Below are 17,282 nucleotides of genomic sequence, written 5' to 3'. Positions count from 1 at the left end.
TGGAAGATGAGAATATTTAGTCGAGGGGAATTAGAGCAAGGGAATGGAGGGACAAAATGGTTTCCTATGCTTGTTTATCCTTCTTCTAGTCTTTTTCTTTAATAAGAAATTGTATTCAATTAGAATTTCTGTATTTTTTTTCTTCTTTTATAGTTGCAAATCAGTATAGTTTTCACGCAACCTTTGCGCTGAGCGAGCACACTTGCCACACTTAGCAAGTATGGTAGCAATCTCGCGCTTACGCGCTAAGCACACCTGGCCTCTTTCCTGAATTAACCCGCTCTCTTAAATTAGTCTCACTTCTTAATACTAAGCGTGTTGTGCCCACTGAGCATGTGCCTTGCGTTGAGCGCCTAGGGCATGCTCAGCGCGCATCTTCGGATTTCACATTTGCTCTCTTCTGTGTCAATTATTCACTAATAAGCATCATAAATTTATCAACTTTTAAAATTTTATACATAAAAACTTAAATGATGTTAAAATAACAATTATTTGCATAAAAAGGATGAAATAAGAAAGAAAAATTATTGATTCCTATATAATTTAATCCCAAAATATACCCCTACATGGCAGCTATCACCAAACAAAAATGATAATTCATAAGGATTATCTTTGAATAATAAGGAAGCACATAATTAGTTGCAAAAAACCTAATTAAGCTTGCACGAGAAGCATTAAGTTGAGGGACACAATCCTTGGATTCTGGAACAAATGCAGCTACATGGGACCTTAGTAAACTAGAAAGCTCAGCATCAGCAACTCCGGAAACTCTTAACTGACAAACAACTCCTTTCGAAAAATCCCAAGTACAAGAAAATTGTACCTCATTAGTTGCCAACCGACATGTAATAGCTTCATTAGAACTAAACAGAATCTAAGACCTGAAAATCAGGAAAACAGTAACAGTTATTAAAACATAAACCATAACAAGAATGTTAAGCATTCGTTGATAAAACATTTGCATACAAACACAACACAAGAAAAAATCTCAGTTCGAAATTTGCTAAAATTCGTCGTGCCACTGTTCTAGTCTTTTAAAATTTAGAGACATTAATTAATTCAAAATAAATTTTAGGTTCATACATTAACTTGAAAGAATATGATAACCAAAATTACTGAAGTTAAGAAACTTACCAACCCATTCATAGCTCCAGCTTTGTAATTATGTGGATACTGTGGCATCTTCTTTCTTGATATGCATATTAGGCGAGGCAACTCGTCAGAAAGGCCATCCTTGTTCTCCTATATAACCTGCCCACACATATTGTATATTAGTCTTTCTAGTTGCTTTGTTGTTTCTTCTTGAAGCAGGCAACAATGGCAAAAAAAAAAAAAAGATTTTGAAAGATGAATGCAGATGCTCATAAATATAAGAGGTTCCCATAAACTAAAAGTATTAATAATTTGAGTGTTTATATTGCGGTGTTCAATATACACTTCAAATGATAAAACTAGTTCCACAAATTCTAATAGGAGCAGATAAAAACAATCAGTGATGAAATATAAGCATAGCACAAGCTCTAGGTATCAAGCATCGAAAACACCTATACAATGAGATTAGAATCAGTACCCAAAGAAAGCTTACTCATCACTTCCGTGCAGAAGCACGCTTAAAAACTACAGTAATTCCCCATAATAATCAATGGAAATTTGAATCTTTTCATGCAAAAAAAATGCAACCATAGACTTGTGCTCTGCATCTTCCTCCACAAGCACTTCATCTATGTAGAGCATCTTTGTATTCAGATCAAGGGAGAGAGAAGCCACGTCCGAGAGGGAGAGAAACAGTCGACGCTCCACCTCACCCATATTCTCCGCTCTAGGGTTTTGTGAAGGACACAGACGTTTCACCGTTACACCATTGACGATAACAACATCATTGAGCTGATAACAAAGGAATGGGAATTCATGGTGTAGTAGCAAGCACACTATGCACCAACACCAACGAGTGATGGTTTCATTTCATATATTAAAAAATAGCCAACATCAGTTTCATTTAAAAACTAATGTTATCTACACATTTGATAACATCCGTTTTTAAATACTAACATTATACTAGTAACATCTTTTCAAAAAATTGAAGTTAAGTTTCTACTGGCAGCATCAATTTTTTAAAAATTGATGTTAAGAAGTTCCATTGATTTATAGAAATGTCACTATGAATAATTTAACGTCAATTTTTTTTGTAAGTGATGTTAAATTAACTATGTTGATTGTATATTTTGTAGTGATTAATTAAATGAGGAAAAAAGATCAGATATCCATTTTGTAAAAAATTGATTTTGACGTTTTTTAGTCACCAAAAATTATAATTATAATTTTAAAATGAATATTAGTAATTTTAAAACGAACACAAATCATATTTTAAAAAAAGCTAATGGTCACATCACCAGTTAATAGAGAAATCTTAAGGACAGAGATAAAATAATAAAAATGTTTAAATATCAAAGAGTAAAAACAAAAACAAAAATTAATCAGAGACAAAAACGAAATTCAAATAAAAAACAAAAACATATTTAAGGTTGTTCAAAATTTGATATATTTTACTAGCTTTAAAGGATTAATTTGAATGACTTTTTTTTATACTTAATTTGTTTAATACAATTAAAGGATTATTTAGGAAAGAGAATAATATTTCAATGATGAATTTGATGGTCTAATTATTCTAATTCAGAGATAAAATGTATATAATAAACATAATCACTTCCATCACCCCATATTCACACTACCAATAATCATAATTATACCACGCCAAAGTATCTCTGCCTTCTATTGGACCCTATTGCCACAAATCCAATTCCAAGACCAAACATCACAACCAGAGAGCAAAGTGAGTGAGGCCGAGAAAGAGTTTTGGCGCGCATAAATTTAAAGCTTAGTGTCAAGCTAATGCTAACTACCATGACATACTAAATGCTTCGTTCTTTGCGTCATCTCTTGGACTAACACAAATGTACAATTATAAAAGGAAGATATATCATTACTTGGAATTATAAAAGGAAGATATACAAAATGATTCGTATTTCAATGGTTGTGATAGGCTAACGTCACACAACCGAGAGTTGTAGCTGACCCTTTCTAAAGAATCCAAATTAAAGATTTTGCAAGCAAAAATTCAATTTTGTTTTCTCTGAGATGAAACCTTGTTTATTATAATAATTATTATTATTATCCTTATCTTGACATTAGTTTCTTTTTTCGAATTAAGAAATGTACTCGTTTTTGGAAGACGGACATTGTTGACTCTTTTTTTGTCAACTTTACATTACATCACAGTTATTTTTTTAATATTTAAATATGTTTAAAGTCATTGATAAATGATTAAATTTTATTTTAAATTATTAATAATTTTTTTTTGTAATGAACCTTCGATCTATTAAAATTTTGTTGAATTTTTACTATTAATTAACTGATAATGTATCATATTACAAATTGATTTTTTTAACATTATCATTAATTATCATGATACTACACCATTATTAACTAATGCACGATCCAAAATAAAACTTTTAATATATTATGGGCTGAAAATATTTTTTTTATTAAGAATAAAAATAAAATTTGATAATTTATCATCCATCTTAAACATATTTAACCTTTTTTTAACAAGCGCTTACTCATATTTCATTAATTGAAGATCCTTAATCTAGAATCAACGTGAAGACATATAGAAGTCGTCATACAATTGCAAACAAAATAATAAAATGGATAGGGCAATCGAAGTTTACTTTGAATCTGGTAAGATTTTCAAGACTAACTTGCAAACAAATTAAATGATACTTTTACTATACTAATTACCAAGATTTTCATGCAACCTTTCCCAATAAAAAAGGAATCAAGACTAATTAGTTCAGCACCTATTCATATATAAAATAACGTGTTCTCCTCTCCTCCATTGCAACGACCAAAAAATCTTAACAAGATGGAAAACATGGAATCTCCACCCCAATTTCGGAGTGGATCCATAATATGTAAGAGGTAAAAAAAGCAGAGAAGGAAGAGAAAGAAAGAAAGTTATAGATGAAAAGTGATGTGTTGAACAACTTTTATTTTATAAGCCAAATTTTTGTTGATGATAAAAACTTAAACTGAGCACAAGATGTGTCTAACTTAAGCCACTAACAGAAAACTAAAGGAAATGAGACAAATAAAATTGGTATAAAATTCTTTATTCAATATATCAATGATTACATTATTTATAATAATGGGAATAGAATGACCTAGAACCTAGGAGGATAAAATGGAATCAAATCATATTCTCATAAATGTAATATATATGCTCATAAATATATGGAAGGAAAAATAAGGAAAGGAAAATAATGTTATGCTGTCAAATAATTTAAGCTAGGATTATATGTTTCCTTATTTAAACTAGGATTATATGTTTCCTCTATTATGTAGCATTTAAGCTAAGATTATATGTTTCCTTATTTAAGCTAGGATTATATGTTTCCTCTATTAGCCCCCCACAAGCTGGAGGTGCAAAAATGTTTTGTAACTGCAGCTTGGAAAGATAGGTGTTGAAGGATTGAGGAGGGACAGCCTTTGTGAATATATCCGCAAGTTGATTTGAAGAAGGGACTGGGAGCAGTAACATGAGTCCAGCTTGGGACTTTTCACAGACTAGATGACAATCAATGTCCAAGTGTTTGGTGCGTTCATGAAAGACTGGATTGGCAGCAATGTGAAGAGCACTATTATTATCACAGTAAAGTACGTGACTCTTGGAAAGGGGAATTCGTAGATCTCTTAAAAGGTAAGAAAGCCATAGTAATTCACAAGTTGCAGAAGCAAGTGCTCGATATTCAGCCTCAGAAGAGGAACGTGATACTGTAGTTTGCTTCTTGGTTTTCCATGAAACAAGCGAATTGCCTATAAAGAAGCAATAACCAGTAATAGAGCGCCTAGAGTCAATACATGTTGCCCAATCAACATCACTAAACCCAAGTAGATGAGGAGAGCAAGTCCTTGGAAAAAATAAGCCTTTGCCTGGACACCCTTTGAGATATCGAAGAACGCGGATAGCTGCAGCATGATGGGCTTTTGTTGGTTTGGACATAAATTGACTTAGTTGCTGTGTAGCAAAGGCAATATCAGGGCGTGTGCTTGTCAAATAGACTAGTCTTCCAACTAGGCGTCTATAAGATAGGGGATCATCAAGAAAACCAGAGGAATCATTATGGAGTCGAAGAGAACTATCCATAGGAGTGGAGGATGGCTTACACCCAAGCATACCTGAATCTTTCAGTAAATCCAAACAATACTTACGTTGGCATAATGAAATTCCTTTATCAGAATGTGCAACTTCAATCCCCAAAAAATATTTCAGTTTCCCCAAATCCTTAATGTGAAAATTAGTGTGAAGAATATGCTTAATGTGTTCAATCTCAACAAGGGAATTACCGGTCAGCACAATGTCATCAACATATACAATTAAAGCAGTAAATTCAGAATTATGAGCCTTGATGAATAGACTATGATCAACATGGGCATGTGAATAACCACAAATCAGCAATAGATTAGATAATTTTTCATACCATTGTCTGCTGGATTGCTTTAATCCATAAAGTGATTTCTTCAATTTGCAACTCTGACTTGATGTGTAACCAAGCAAGCCAGGAGGGATCTCCATGTAAACATCCTCCTTGAGGTCCCCGTGTAAGAAAGCGTTGCTAACATCTAATTGATGAAGGTGTCATCGATTAATCGATGCTAGAGCAAGAACAACTCTAACAGTGGCCATCTTAACAACATGGGAGAAGGTTTCAAAGTAATCTATGCCCTCAATTTGAGAGTATCATTTTGCAACAAGACGAGCCTTGTGACGCTCGATACTGCCATTCGATAGTCGTTTGATTTTATATACCCACTTGCACCCAATTGGTCGTACATGAGAAGGGGTTTGAACAATGTCCCAGGTTTGATTTAACTGTAGAGCCTTGATCTCACATTTCATGGCATCACGCCAACATTGATGTTTCACAGCTTCATGAAAACTGGTGGGTTCGTGCTCAGATGACAGAGTCATAAGGAAATCGCGATGAGAAGGAGAGACATGAGTGTATGAGAGGAAACTCTGAATTGGATATGTGCATGTTGATGATGATTGAGCAGACTTGAGGGAAGGAATTTGAAATTGATAATCAGAAAGGTAAGAAGGAGGATGAGTGTCGCGGTTGGAGCGACGTGGTAAAGCATGGTTAGATGGTGGTTCTTGGATGTGTTGATCAATGATGTTGGGATTTGGTGTGTCGATTGTAGGAGGAGTTGAAGGATTTGGGAAAGGTGATGGTGAGCCATTGGGTTGAGGAATTGTTGGTTCAGTGTTTGTTGTGATAGGTGTGGATGGGGTAAATTGGGGTGGTGTAGGTAGCGTATATGAAATTGGGTCTATATGTAGTGTATGTGAAATTGGGTCTATATGTGAATGTGGTTGGGCTTCGCTAGTAGAGAGGTTTTGGTTTGTGTGGAAGGGAAAGAAAGATTCATGGAAAATAACATTTTTGGAAATGAATATTTCTCTTGTGTTAATGTCTAAAACAACATATCCCTTGCTACCATTTTGAAAACCTAAGAATGCCCCTTTTCTTGAATGAGGTTGAAACTTGTGAGTTTGATTATGAGTTGATGCATAGCATAAGCAACCAAAAACTTTGATCATAGAAAAATCTGGGTGAGTTTTGTATAAAAGCTCAAATGATGTTTTATAAGAAATAATAGGAGAGGGAACACGATTTATGAGGAAAACGACATGTTTTATAGCATAGGACCAAAAATTTGTTGGAAGTTTAGATTGAAACATAATGGCCCTAACTACGTTAAGGATATGTTGATGTTTGCGTTCCACTCTTCCATTTTGTTGAGGGGTATACACACAACTAGTTTGGTGAATTATACCCTTTGAAGAAAAAAAATCTTTAAGAAAAAATTCAGGACCATTATTGGATCGAATGCATTTAATTTTTGTTTCAAATTGATTTTCAATCAAATTAATAAAATTTTGAACATGTGTTTTCCCTTCACTTTTTGATTTTAATAAAACCATCCAAGTATATCTACTAAAATCATCAAGTACAGTTAAGAAATATCTATGTCCATGAATTGATGATTTAGAAAATGGTCCCCAAATATCCATATGAATCAACTCAAAAATTTTAGAGCTTCTACTCGAACTAAGAGAACAGGGCAATCATTTTTGTTTAGCTAAATGACAAATGTCACAAATTTCATTAGAATCTTTTGAAATAAAAGGGAATTGTTGATTTAAGACATTAAGATGATTACCAGATAAATGACCTAATCTAAAATGCCAAAGCTTGGAGGTATTGGTGTTGGTGGTAGTGATATTATTGGTAGATGGACTTTTATCCTTTCCAACTATCAAGTGAAAAAGGCATTCCTTCAAGTCAACAAAACCAATCGTCTTCAACGTGCTCATGTCCTGTATTTCACAAGAAATTTTAGAAAGATCACTAGAAAAAATAATACGACATGGGAAAGTATATAATAACTTTGGGATAGACAAAAGTTTGAAGCTAAAATCAGGGACAAAAAGAACATTATGGATGATAAAATCTGGAGTGAATTTTATGCTGCCCGAAATGTGGGATTGGACAGTGGATCCATTGGGTAAATGAATCTTTACTGGTGCAATGGTAGAATATGTATAAAAACAATCTAAGGAACAAGTTATATGGTATGTGGCTCCAGAATCAATTATCCATGGTGCCGTGTGTGAACTAAGAGTGTTAAGTGTGTGTGTGCTAGGAATAGAAAAAACAAAATGACTACCAAAACCAAAATTATGAATTTGATTTGGGTTAGAATGAGTGAGGTTGGTTCGTGTAAGAGTAGTCTTTGAGCTTGCACCACCAGGTCCAGAGGATTTGCTGAGAAGATTCATCAATTGTTGGTATTGGGCCATTGTGATGTGAGACAAGGAAGGTGGTGGTGGTGGTGGAGTAAGATCGTCCTCACTAGATGAGCCGGAAATAGCCATAGGAAGATGGCGACTGGAAACTTAAAAGGCTCTTGATACATAACAGAAAACTAAAGGAAATGAGACAAATAAAATTGGTATAAAATTCTTTATTCAATATATCAATGCTTACATTATTTATAGTAATGAGAATAGAATGACCTAGAACCTAGGAGGATAAAATGGAATCAAATCATATTCTCATAAATGTAATATATATGCTCATAAATATATGGAAGGAAAAATAAGGAAAGGAAAATGATGTTATGCTGTCAAATAATTTAAGCTAGGATTATATGTTTCCTCTATTATGTAGCATTTAAGCTAGGATTATATGTTTCCTTATTTAAGCTAGGATCATATGTTTCCTCTATTAGTCACCGGTAAAATCGATAACACCTGATACCGCCAATGGAAAAGAAACACCCCTTATACACATAACTTCAAATGCTCTAACACTTCTCACTAAGTAAGGAACTATGTATAGGACCCTGCAATACAGACTTGAAGATGCTGAAGTATTTACCATTTCCACACACGTATACACTCTTTCATCACGTAGTATATAACAAGTTGCTCAATCATTCCCATGAATATAATTCACGAACACTTGCAATCCATGACCAACACCCAACCAAACATTCCTCTAAGTAACCAATTGGATAGCTGGTGCCACCCAAAGAGGTATACAAACCCCCCTTCTATTGATAATGAACACTTCACACACTGCATGAGTAATCATGTGTTAAATAAGAAATATCATGTGTGCGAGTCAGAACCATCAGAACCAACTGCAGTTGGTCCTAATGTTTATTTGCAATTAATTGGAACCGACAGCATCAGAACCACTTTCACTGAACGCTATCCCCCAAGGAAGGAATAACCAAACTAGGAAAAACGTAAATATTAGTGTCTACAAATTGATGATTCATGATTGTGCTGGAATCCCAGTATAAATATACCGATCATAGACTCATAATTAAAAATAAAAGTAAGACTTTTTCTTTGTTGGTCAAATGAACTAATTATTTTAAGCAAGGAAAGGTATAAGATGTACCCCCAGAAAAAAACGTTTTACAAGATGTACCCTGCAGGAAGATCAATGAAGTTCTGTCACACCCAGAGACTTTCTAGTGTCGACAATACACGCAAGGTCCATATCATATGAACACCTATGTCAAAAAAACTCTGCCACGCCCCTTCATTATCTGCACACCATTACATACTTTCCAGACACTTCCAAACTCTCGTGGCCAGTTTTGTCCTTATTCATAGCTCCCTAAAAAGCCTTTTGATTAAAATCTCATCTGTGTAACTCTAGCCATGTACCTTTTGTAGCTGAGAAATTTTAACATATAGGTCATCAGTTTTCTTTAGCCTATTAACAACATGAAGCTATTGAGAAAAAAAAAAAAAAGAAACGAAGAAAAACAGGAAGGTTGTAAGTATAACTCTGACTAATTAAGAAAAGAATAAACAAAATTTATTTTTACTCTTTGACATTTTTTGTCATGTAAATGTAAGAGTATGCCAAAAGTATCACAAGGACCACTGCACCAAGGTATTAGATTGTAGATGCGAATTCATTGTAATATATCCTTGACATTGCACAATTGCAATCACGGTTTGTAAAAAATCTGACATTGTGGCGGCTAAGACTGTATAGTTAAGGACCATTTTTTAAAATTGTAATATTTATTAAAGTCAACTGGTGCACAGTGAACCGACCAATGTGGCTGCGCTGTACCCTTCCTCTTAATATTACCCAACATTTCTTCAATTCAGTGCATATTTCATTTCCAATTGCGCTTCCATGCGCAGCACGCAATTAACACAAAATGGCCATTCAACTAACTTTCATGCTTCTCATAGCCATCCTACTTCTTCTCTTCTCATCCAAAATTTCCTCTGAAACGGACACACTCACCCAGTTTCAGCCACTTTCCGATGGAACCACCTTGGTTTCCAAAGAAGGAACCTTTGAGCTGGGTTTCTTCAGCCCAGGTAGCTCCACCAACCGCTACCTAGGAATCTGGTTCAAAAACATCCCAGTAAAAACCATCGTTTGGGTTGCCAACCGCGACAACCCAATCAAAAGCAACACCAACACCAAGTTAACCATAACCAAAGATGGAAACCTCGTCCTTCTCACCGTGAACGACACCGTCCACTGGACAACAAATGCAACAGAAAAATCATTCAACGCCGTAGCGCAGCTTTTGGACACAGGCAACTTGGTCCTAATAGATGAGAAGGACAACAACTCCCAAAACTATTTGTGGCAGAGCTTTGACTATCCTACGGATACACTTTTACCAGGAATGAAGATAGGATGGGAAGTAGCAACGGGTCTCAACAGGTACCTCACTGTTGAATTTTATATAAATAATAAAAAAATGTTTTTTTTTTCCTTATACTTTCGTTTAAAGTTAGTTTTAGTGTTCTTATGCTTTCAAACTGATGAATTAGTCCTCCAACTTTCAAAAATATGTGAATTTAATTAATCTTTCTATAATGTTTAAAATTAACATTTAGCGAGTTTTTTTTAGCATCGGAAAGTTAGAAGAGTGACTAAATTCACATGTAAGTTAGAAGAGGGAAGTAACAACGAGTCTCAACAGGTACCTCACTTCTTGGAACAATTGGGAAGACCCATCTTCTGGTCACTTCGCTTATGGCGTGGCGAGAAGCAACATCCCCGAAATGCAAATATGGAATGGCTCATCGGTGTTCTACCGAAGTGGCCCTTGGAGCGGCTTTCGATTCAGCGCCACACCGACATTGAAACGCCGTTCGTTGGTGAATATCAATTTTGTGGACACCACCGAGGAGAGTTATTACCAACTTTTCCCGCGGAATCGCTCGCTGGTTATAAGAACGGTTGTTAACCAAACCGTTTTCGCTCTACAACGCTTCATTTGGGATGAAGTAACTCAAAACTGGAAGCTTGATTTGCTCATTCCGAGAGATGATTTTTGCGGCTACAACCAATGTGGCTCTTTCGGGTTCTGCACGGAGAAGGATAACTCCTCAGTGTGCGGGTGTTTGCGGGGGTTTGAGCCAAAATCGCCACAAAACCGGGGTGCAAAGAATAGCACTCATCAAGGGTGTGTGCAAAGTAGTAAAAGTTGGATGTGTAGGGAGAAAAATATTGACGGTTTTGTTAAAATGAGTAACATGAAGGTGGCAGATACAAACACATCATGGATGAATAGAAGTATGACAATTGAGGAATGCAAGGAAAAGTGCTGGGAAAATTGTTCTTGTACAGCTTATGCTAATTCAGACATCACTGAGAGCGGAAGTGGATTTAGCGGTTGCATCCTTTGGTTCAGTGATTTACTGGATTTGAGGCAGTTTCCAGATGGAGGGCAAGATCTATATGTTAGAGTGGATATTTCCCAAATAGGTACGAAGTTTTATTTATTTTTATCTTGGTTTAGAGGAACTCGAGGACATTGGCTAAGTAATTTAAAATATTTTTTTAATTGAAATTCATGTTGCAAATGTATTAAAAGTCATAATAGATATATATTAATGGTATTAAAAATACATGAAATACAGGCGTACAACACATTATTTTAGTTGTAGTTTAAAAATCTGATCAATGGTTGATTCAGTTGAAATACGACACTGCATTTATGGATCATTTGTCAAACCAATGATTCATTAGTTGAACAAAAAAATGGGATAAATAATTTAAAATATACATATAGGTATTAATTATATTAAGTTAAATAATGTCATGATAATTTAATGATAAATTAATCTATTTAATAAATTTTATATTCTTGATTTACTTTTTGAGTGTATCATTTTTTTTTTTAAAAAAATAATTAATTTTGATTCTATCCGTTCAACAAATTAAACTGGTTGATTGATTCAACCCTACCGAGATCATTTGATTTTGGGTCACACAAGTTAGACCAAATTAACTACAGGTTCGATTTGATAGGTAATCCAATTCAGCCAGATTTGTTGGATCGTTTTGTGTCTAAAAGCAACGCTTTTAATCACATTCTTATATTAATTTTGTATCATCTTATCATCTTTGGATACCTCCCATCATGTTCCATCACATCGGATATCGATTACCCAACCCATGATACAAAAAAGAAATCGCTCGTTCTTTGCACCTCTGTTATAGAATATATCATCAGTACATCTCTAAGCAAAAGATTATATACTCAGAATTTTCCTGTTTTGAATTTAGTATTATAATTAAGGAATAAAAAACCCTAGAATTTGACTTTATTTTCTGTATCTAAATTATTCAAATACGATCCACCAAAGATCAAGGGATATGATCTAATCATACATCACCCTCGAAGAATAATATATAACTCATGTTAGACGTAGAGAAAAGGTAGATTACACACTCATGCTTTGGAAAGAGATACTCAAACCCCAAAAGAAACTAAACATAAACAAGTTTAAATTTATTTAAAATCATAATTTTTTAATGAATTTTACTTATTATTTAATGACTTTATCTTATGATCTTGTAATTTTAATAAATTTAAATTAATATAAAGAGCGTGGGAGTGTATTAAAGAGTTTGTAACTAACACAGCTCATATTATTATATTTATTCTGTTTCACATGCTTTTAATTCTTTTTCTTTAATTTCCACGATATTGCCTATTTAATTCATTTCGCTGTCAAGTAGATAAAGATGCTAAAGATGGATCAAAGATAGCGGTGGTTGTGGTCGCAAGCATTGTTCCGTCAATTATTGCTATACTTGTATTCACGTTCTTTTACCGGAGAAGTAAGACCAAATTCCGAAGCAAAGGTATTCTATTTTAATCTGATCTGATTCCCTTTTCACAATTATTACTTTTAAAATCATATTATTTAAACAATACTATTTTTTATTAATTTTATAATATATTTTTATTTATTTTTATCAAGTCATATAATATATATATATATATATATATATATATATATATATATATATATGTAGTGAATGTTAAAATATTTGTATTAGACTTTATTGTATATATAAAAAAAATTCATTTCTATCACTTTCAGTCTCGTTCTGTTTACCATGTGTCACACTCTCAAGCTGTTGTTTGGTGGCATGCGTATATGTCAAATTTCACATAAATTTAGATATGTTTGAAAAAATATTTTTCTATTGTTTTCAAGTAGAGTTGTTTGGCCCAATATATTCACACTGATATGTACCAAAGTGCAACTACAAGCAGATTGTATATATAAAATTGATTTTTACTTCTCTTTCCCCTATGAATTTTACGGTGAGAAATTAATACTAATCAATATAGATTAATGAATTTTTCATGGTTTCATGTACAAATGTTTTAAAAAAATAAAACAAGGAATTATTTTATCATTAAAAAAGAAAAAAAATATTTATTTCAAATCAAATAACTTCTAAAAAAATTTCTTCAATAATTTTCTTACCACCATTCAACATATAATATATTTTCTTCCATATTGTAAGGCAAAGTATTGTTTCTTTCTATAAATTGGTAAACTTTTATAAACAATAACATTCCATTCAATTTTTTTAATGAAATATAAGTAGGCAATTTTCATATGTATTTGATAGATTAGTAAAACAAAATTTAAAGAGCATGTAATTTCTTTTAAGGTAGCCTAAGGCCAAGCTTGTAACATGGGATGCTAATCATTTTTACTAATCTTATATATTTCAAATGAAATAGTGATCATCAAGACAAAGGGAAAAATAAATGAGAGCGAAGAAGAAGATCTAGAGCTACCTTTGTTTGATTTTGAGACAATAGCATTTGCTACTAGTGACTTCTCAAGTGACAACATGCTTGGGCAAGGTGGTTTTGGTCCTGTATACAAAGTACGTATGCAACTAGTTTCTTTGCAATTAAAAGCTAAGAACAAACAAAGAACATAGCCTGACCTTTTCTGTTTGTCATTTACCTTCTTTGTAAATGTGAATTTTTAAGGGCACGTTACCAGACGGACATAATATTGCAGTCAAAAGGCTTTCAGATACATCGGCACAAGGATTAGATGAATTTAAGAACGAGGTTATATTTTGTTCAAAACTTCAACATCGAAATCTTGTCAAAGTCCTTGGCTATTGCATTGAAGAGCAAGAAAAATTACTCATCTATGAATACATGCACAACAAAAGCCTAAACTTCTTTCTTTTTGGTAAGTGATCTTGCAATATTATTTGAAATTCTGTTTCATTTCTACATTTATCGATTAATAAAGGTATCATAAATATATAATTTCTCAGATACTTCTCAAAGCAAACTTCTAGATTGGTCTAAGCGGTTAAACATTATAAGTGGAATTGCTCGAGGACTTCTTTATCTTCACCAAGACTCTAGATTGAGGATCATACATAGAGATTTAAAATCAAGTAATATTTTGTTAGATGATGATATGAATCCAAAAATTTCTGATTTTGGAATAGCTCGAGTGTGTAGAGGAGATATAATTGAAGGGAATACAAGCAGAGTTGTTGGTACATAGTAAGTATCTTTGATTTTCTTTTGATAAAGTTAAATTGCATACAAATCAATCCTAAAAAATGATTTACATGTAATGATTTCTTAATTTCAGTGGTTATATGGCACCTGAATATGCAATTGGTGGACTATTCTCCATCAAATCTGATGTCTATAGTTTTGGTGTTATATTGCTTGAGGTTTTAAGCGGAAAGAAAAATAAAGGATTTTCCTTTTCAAGTCAGAACTATAATCTTATTGCACATGTAAGTATAACAAGTAACTTCGATTTCTATATAATGAAGTAAGTGTTAATAATATTTATGCATTGTTATAGGCATGGTGGTGTTGGAAAGAGTGCAGCCCGATGGAATTTATCGATACTTGTTTAAGGGACTCATACATTCAGTCAGAGGCCTTACGATACATTCATATTGGTCTTTTATGTGTGCAACATCAACCTAATGATAGACCGAATATGACAGCTGTAGTTACAATGTTAACTAGTGAAAGTGCTTTACCACATCCAAAAAAGCCTATTTTCTTTTTAGAAAGGGTTTTAGTTGAAGAAGATTTTGGGCAAAATATGTATAATCAAACCAATGAAGTAACTATGTCAGAGATGCAACCCAGATAAAAAAGAAATGATTTGTTTCTTACCACAAGCACCAATGATAAGGGGTTGTGTTATGTCCTACCAAATTTATGAATTATTGTTTTGCTAAAGTTTAGTGTACTTATAGCCAATTTAAATCTTGACAAAACCCTAATCTTATGGTCTTTGTGTGTCTTAATTTCTAAACTAATAATTTAGGCTCAATTGAGCTTTAGTTTACTTTCACTATTTTCTTTTGGCTTTTATTTATTAAAACTCTTGATTTATTTTGCTTTTTTGTTTGTAAGCAAGTTGCTTTATGTTAAATAATTATTGTATGGTTAAAAAAATTTATTTTGAATTTTTTTTATTTTCATTAATTAAAATCATCACAATCCTCACCAAATTCCATTCGATGTCATCATCAAGGACAGGAAAAGCATTTGATAGCTCAAAAGGACTATGCACACCATAAACTTAATAAAGATCCTTGTAAAACATTGTAATCATGTCTTCAGGAGTGATTGGATCAACCACCCAATTTCCAACCTCATCTTCAAGCGTATCATACTTATTTTTTCTTCTAATTGTTGTAATACCATGAAAATACTTGGTGCTTCAATCTCCAAACTCCAACCATTTGGCTTGAGACTTTTGGGACCACAAGATTTCCTCCTCTGTCAAAACTTGTTCATGAATTGTCCACACTTGCATATATTCCTCATCCACATAAACATCAAAGTTGTTGTTTTGTCTCGAATCAAGCCACTCCAATCTGCACAATAACTCCCTTTCTCTTCTATGTATGCAACCAAAAACCTCTTAATTCCATATTTTCAAGTTTGTAGTGATATTATGCATTGTAAGGACCAAGATGAATAATGTGTACCTCCCTCCCGCTGTATTCTAATAAAGTCTGGGAAATTCGTATGCATCACCCAAGTCACTTCAAAGCGAAAAGGTTGTCTGTGCCTATTTTGATGCAGAGATTTTTGCATCCTCAAAAGCAAAGGATGAAGGTCAGATTTAAGCCATCCCAGATGAAATAAAGATGCTTATGGGAACTTAAGTCTCCAAGCAATATTAATCAAGCATATCCAATCTCACCCCCAAATGCCCTCTTTTCTAAGTCATGGCATCGCCCTGGAAACCCATATCTATTAGTAATCATGCATGCTAAGTGTCTCGAAAGGCAATTAAATGGTCTGGTTTCATGTCCAAATCCAATTTTTTGATTTTAAATCCAATCCAATTAATAGGTCATGGATTAGATATTTGTTTGGATTTTTAAATCCAATATAACTTTTGGGACGATGACGGCTAGGTCTTTTTGGCCAACTTTGGTAGGATCTATTTTTTGGTTGATCTCATCTAGAGTTATTTTGGACAACGTCAACTGATAATGTTTTTAAACCGTTGTTAGTGAGATTATTTTTTGGTTAACGTTGGTAAGGATTTTTCGGCTAACATTGGCCGAGATTATTTTTTTGGCCAATGTCATTCAAAGTTTTTCTAGCCAACATCAATCGAGGTTATTTTTTGGATGATGCTGGATAGGTTTTTCAATTGACATTGGCCAGGGTTTTTCAAACAAGACTTTTTTTGCTGACGTTGGTTAGAATTTTTTTCGTTGACATCGACCGAAAAACATCATCGATCAACATCAGTGAAAAAGAACCTAGCTAACATCGGCCAAAATATTCCCCCAATTGACGTCGATTGAAAAAAGGCTAGTTGATGTCAACAAAAGATATTCCTAGCCAGCACTAGCCAAAAAAAAATAGTCATGGTCAATTGATAACTGTTAAATAAATGTGTTTTTGATAATGAAAAATAAAGTGAAATTGTCTATAAAAATAATTATTTAGCAATTATCCATGCTTAATTATTAGGAATTGATGTTTTTTGTTTACACCTTGCAGATATAAAAATTGGAGGGATTATAAGCAAAAAGATGCAGAAAAAACAAAAAAAGATGAAGATTTGAGTATCAGGCCTAGCCCAAGACGCGCTCAACGCGTAGTGCGAGCTAAGCGTGGAAATTGTTACTTACGCTAAGCGAATAGAGCGTGCTAAGCGCGAAAACAAACACCTGCACTAAGCGAGCAAAGCGCACTGAGCGTGAGTACGCAAGCCCAAATCCACTCTAAGAACTATAAAAAGGGAGTCAAGCCAAAAGGAAAGGATACACCGAGTCTCAGAGCACTCTCATACATATCCAAAGCCTGAGAACTCTTCCTTTGGG

At 33.6% G+C, this 17,282-nt stretch overlaps 1 protein-coding gene across 1 annotated transcript; it reads left to right on the top strand.

The window, feature by feature from the left end:
• The first annotated feature begins 9,761 nt into the window (after positions 1 to 9,761).
• On the top strand, positions 9,762 to 15,286 carry LOC114416956 (G-type lectin S-receptor-like serine/threonine-protein kinase At4g27290). The gene is made up of 8 exons (XM_028382008.1): positions 9,762 to 10,337; positions 10,600 to 11,387; positions 12,648 to 12,773; positions 13,672 to 13,820; positions 13,930 to 14,140; positions 14,229 to 14,466; positions 14,558 to 14,708; positions 14,780 to 15,286. The coding sequence occupies exons 1-8, from the start codon at positions 9,817 to 9,819 to the stop codon at positions 15,077 to 15,079; spliced, it is 2,484 nt and encodes an 827-aa protein (XP_028237809.1). The 5' UTR covers positions 9,762 to 9,816; the 3' UTR covers positions 15,080 to 15,286.
• Positions 15,287 to 17,282: the final 1,996 nt, after the last annotated feature.

This window comes from Glycine soja, chromosome 6 (assembly GCF_004193775.1).
Source record: "Glycine soja cultivar W05 chromosome 6, ASM419377v2, whole genome shotgun sequence".
NCBI lineage: Eukaryota > Viridiplantae > Streptophyta > Magnoliopsida > Fabales > Fabaceae > Glycine > Glycine soja.
This window is presented reverse-complemented; position numbering and strand designations above follow the sequence as displayed.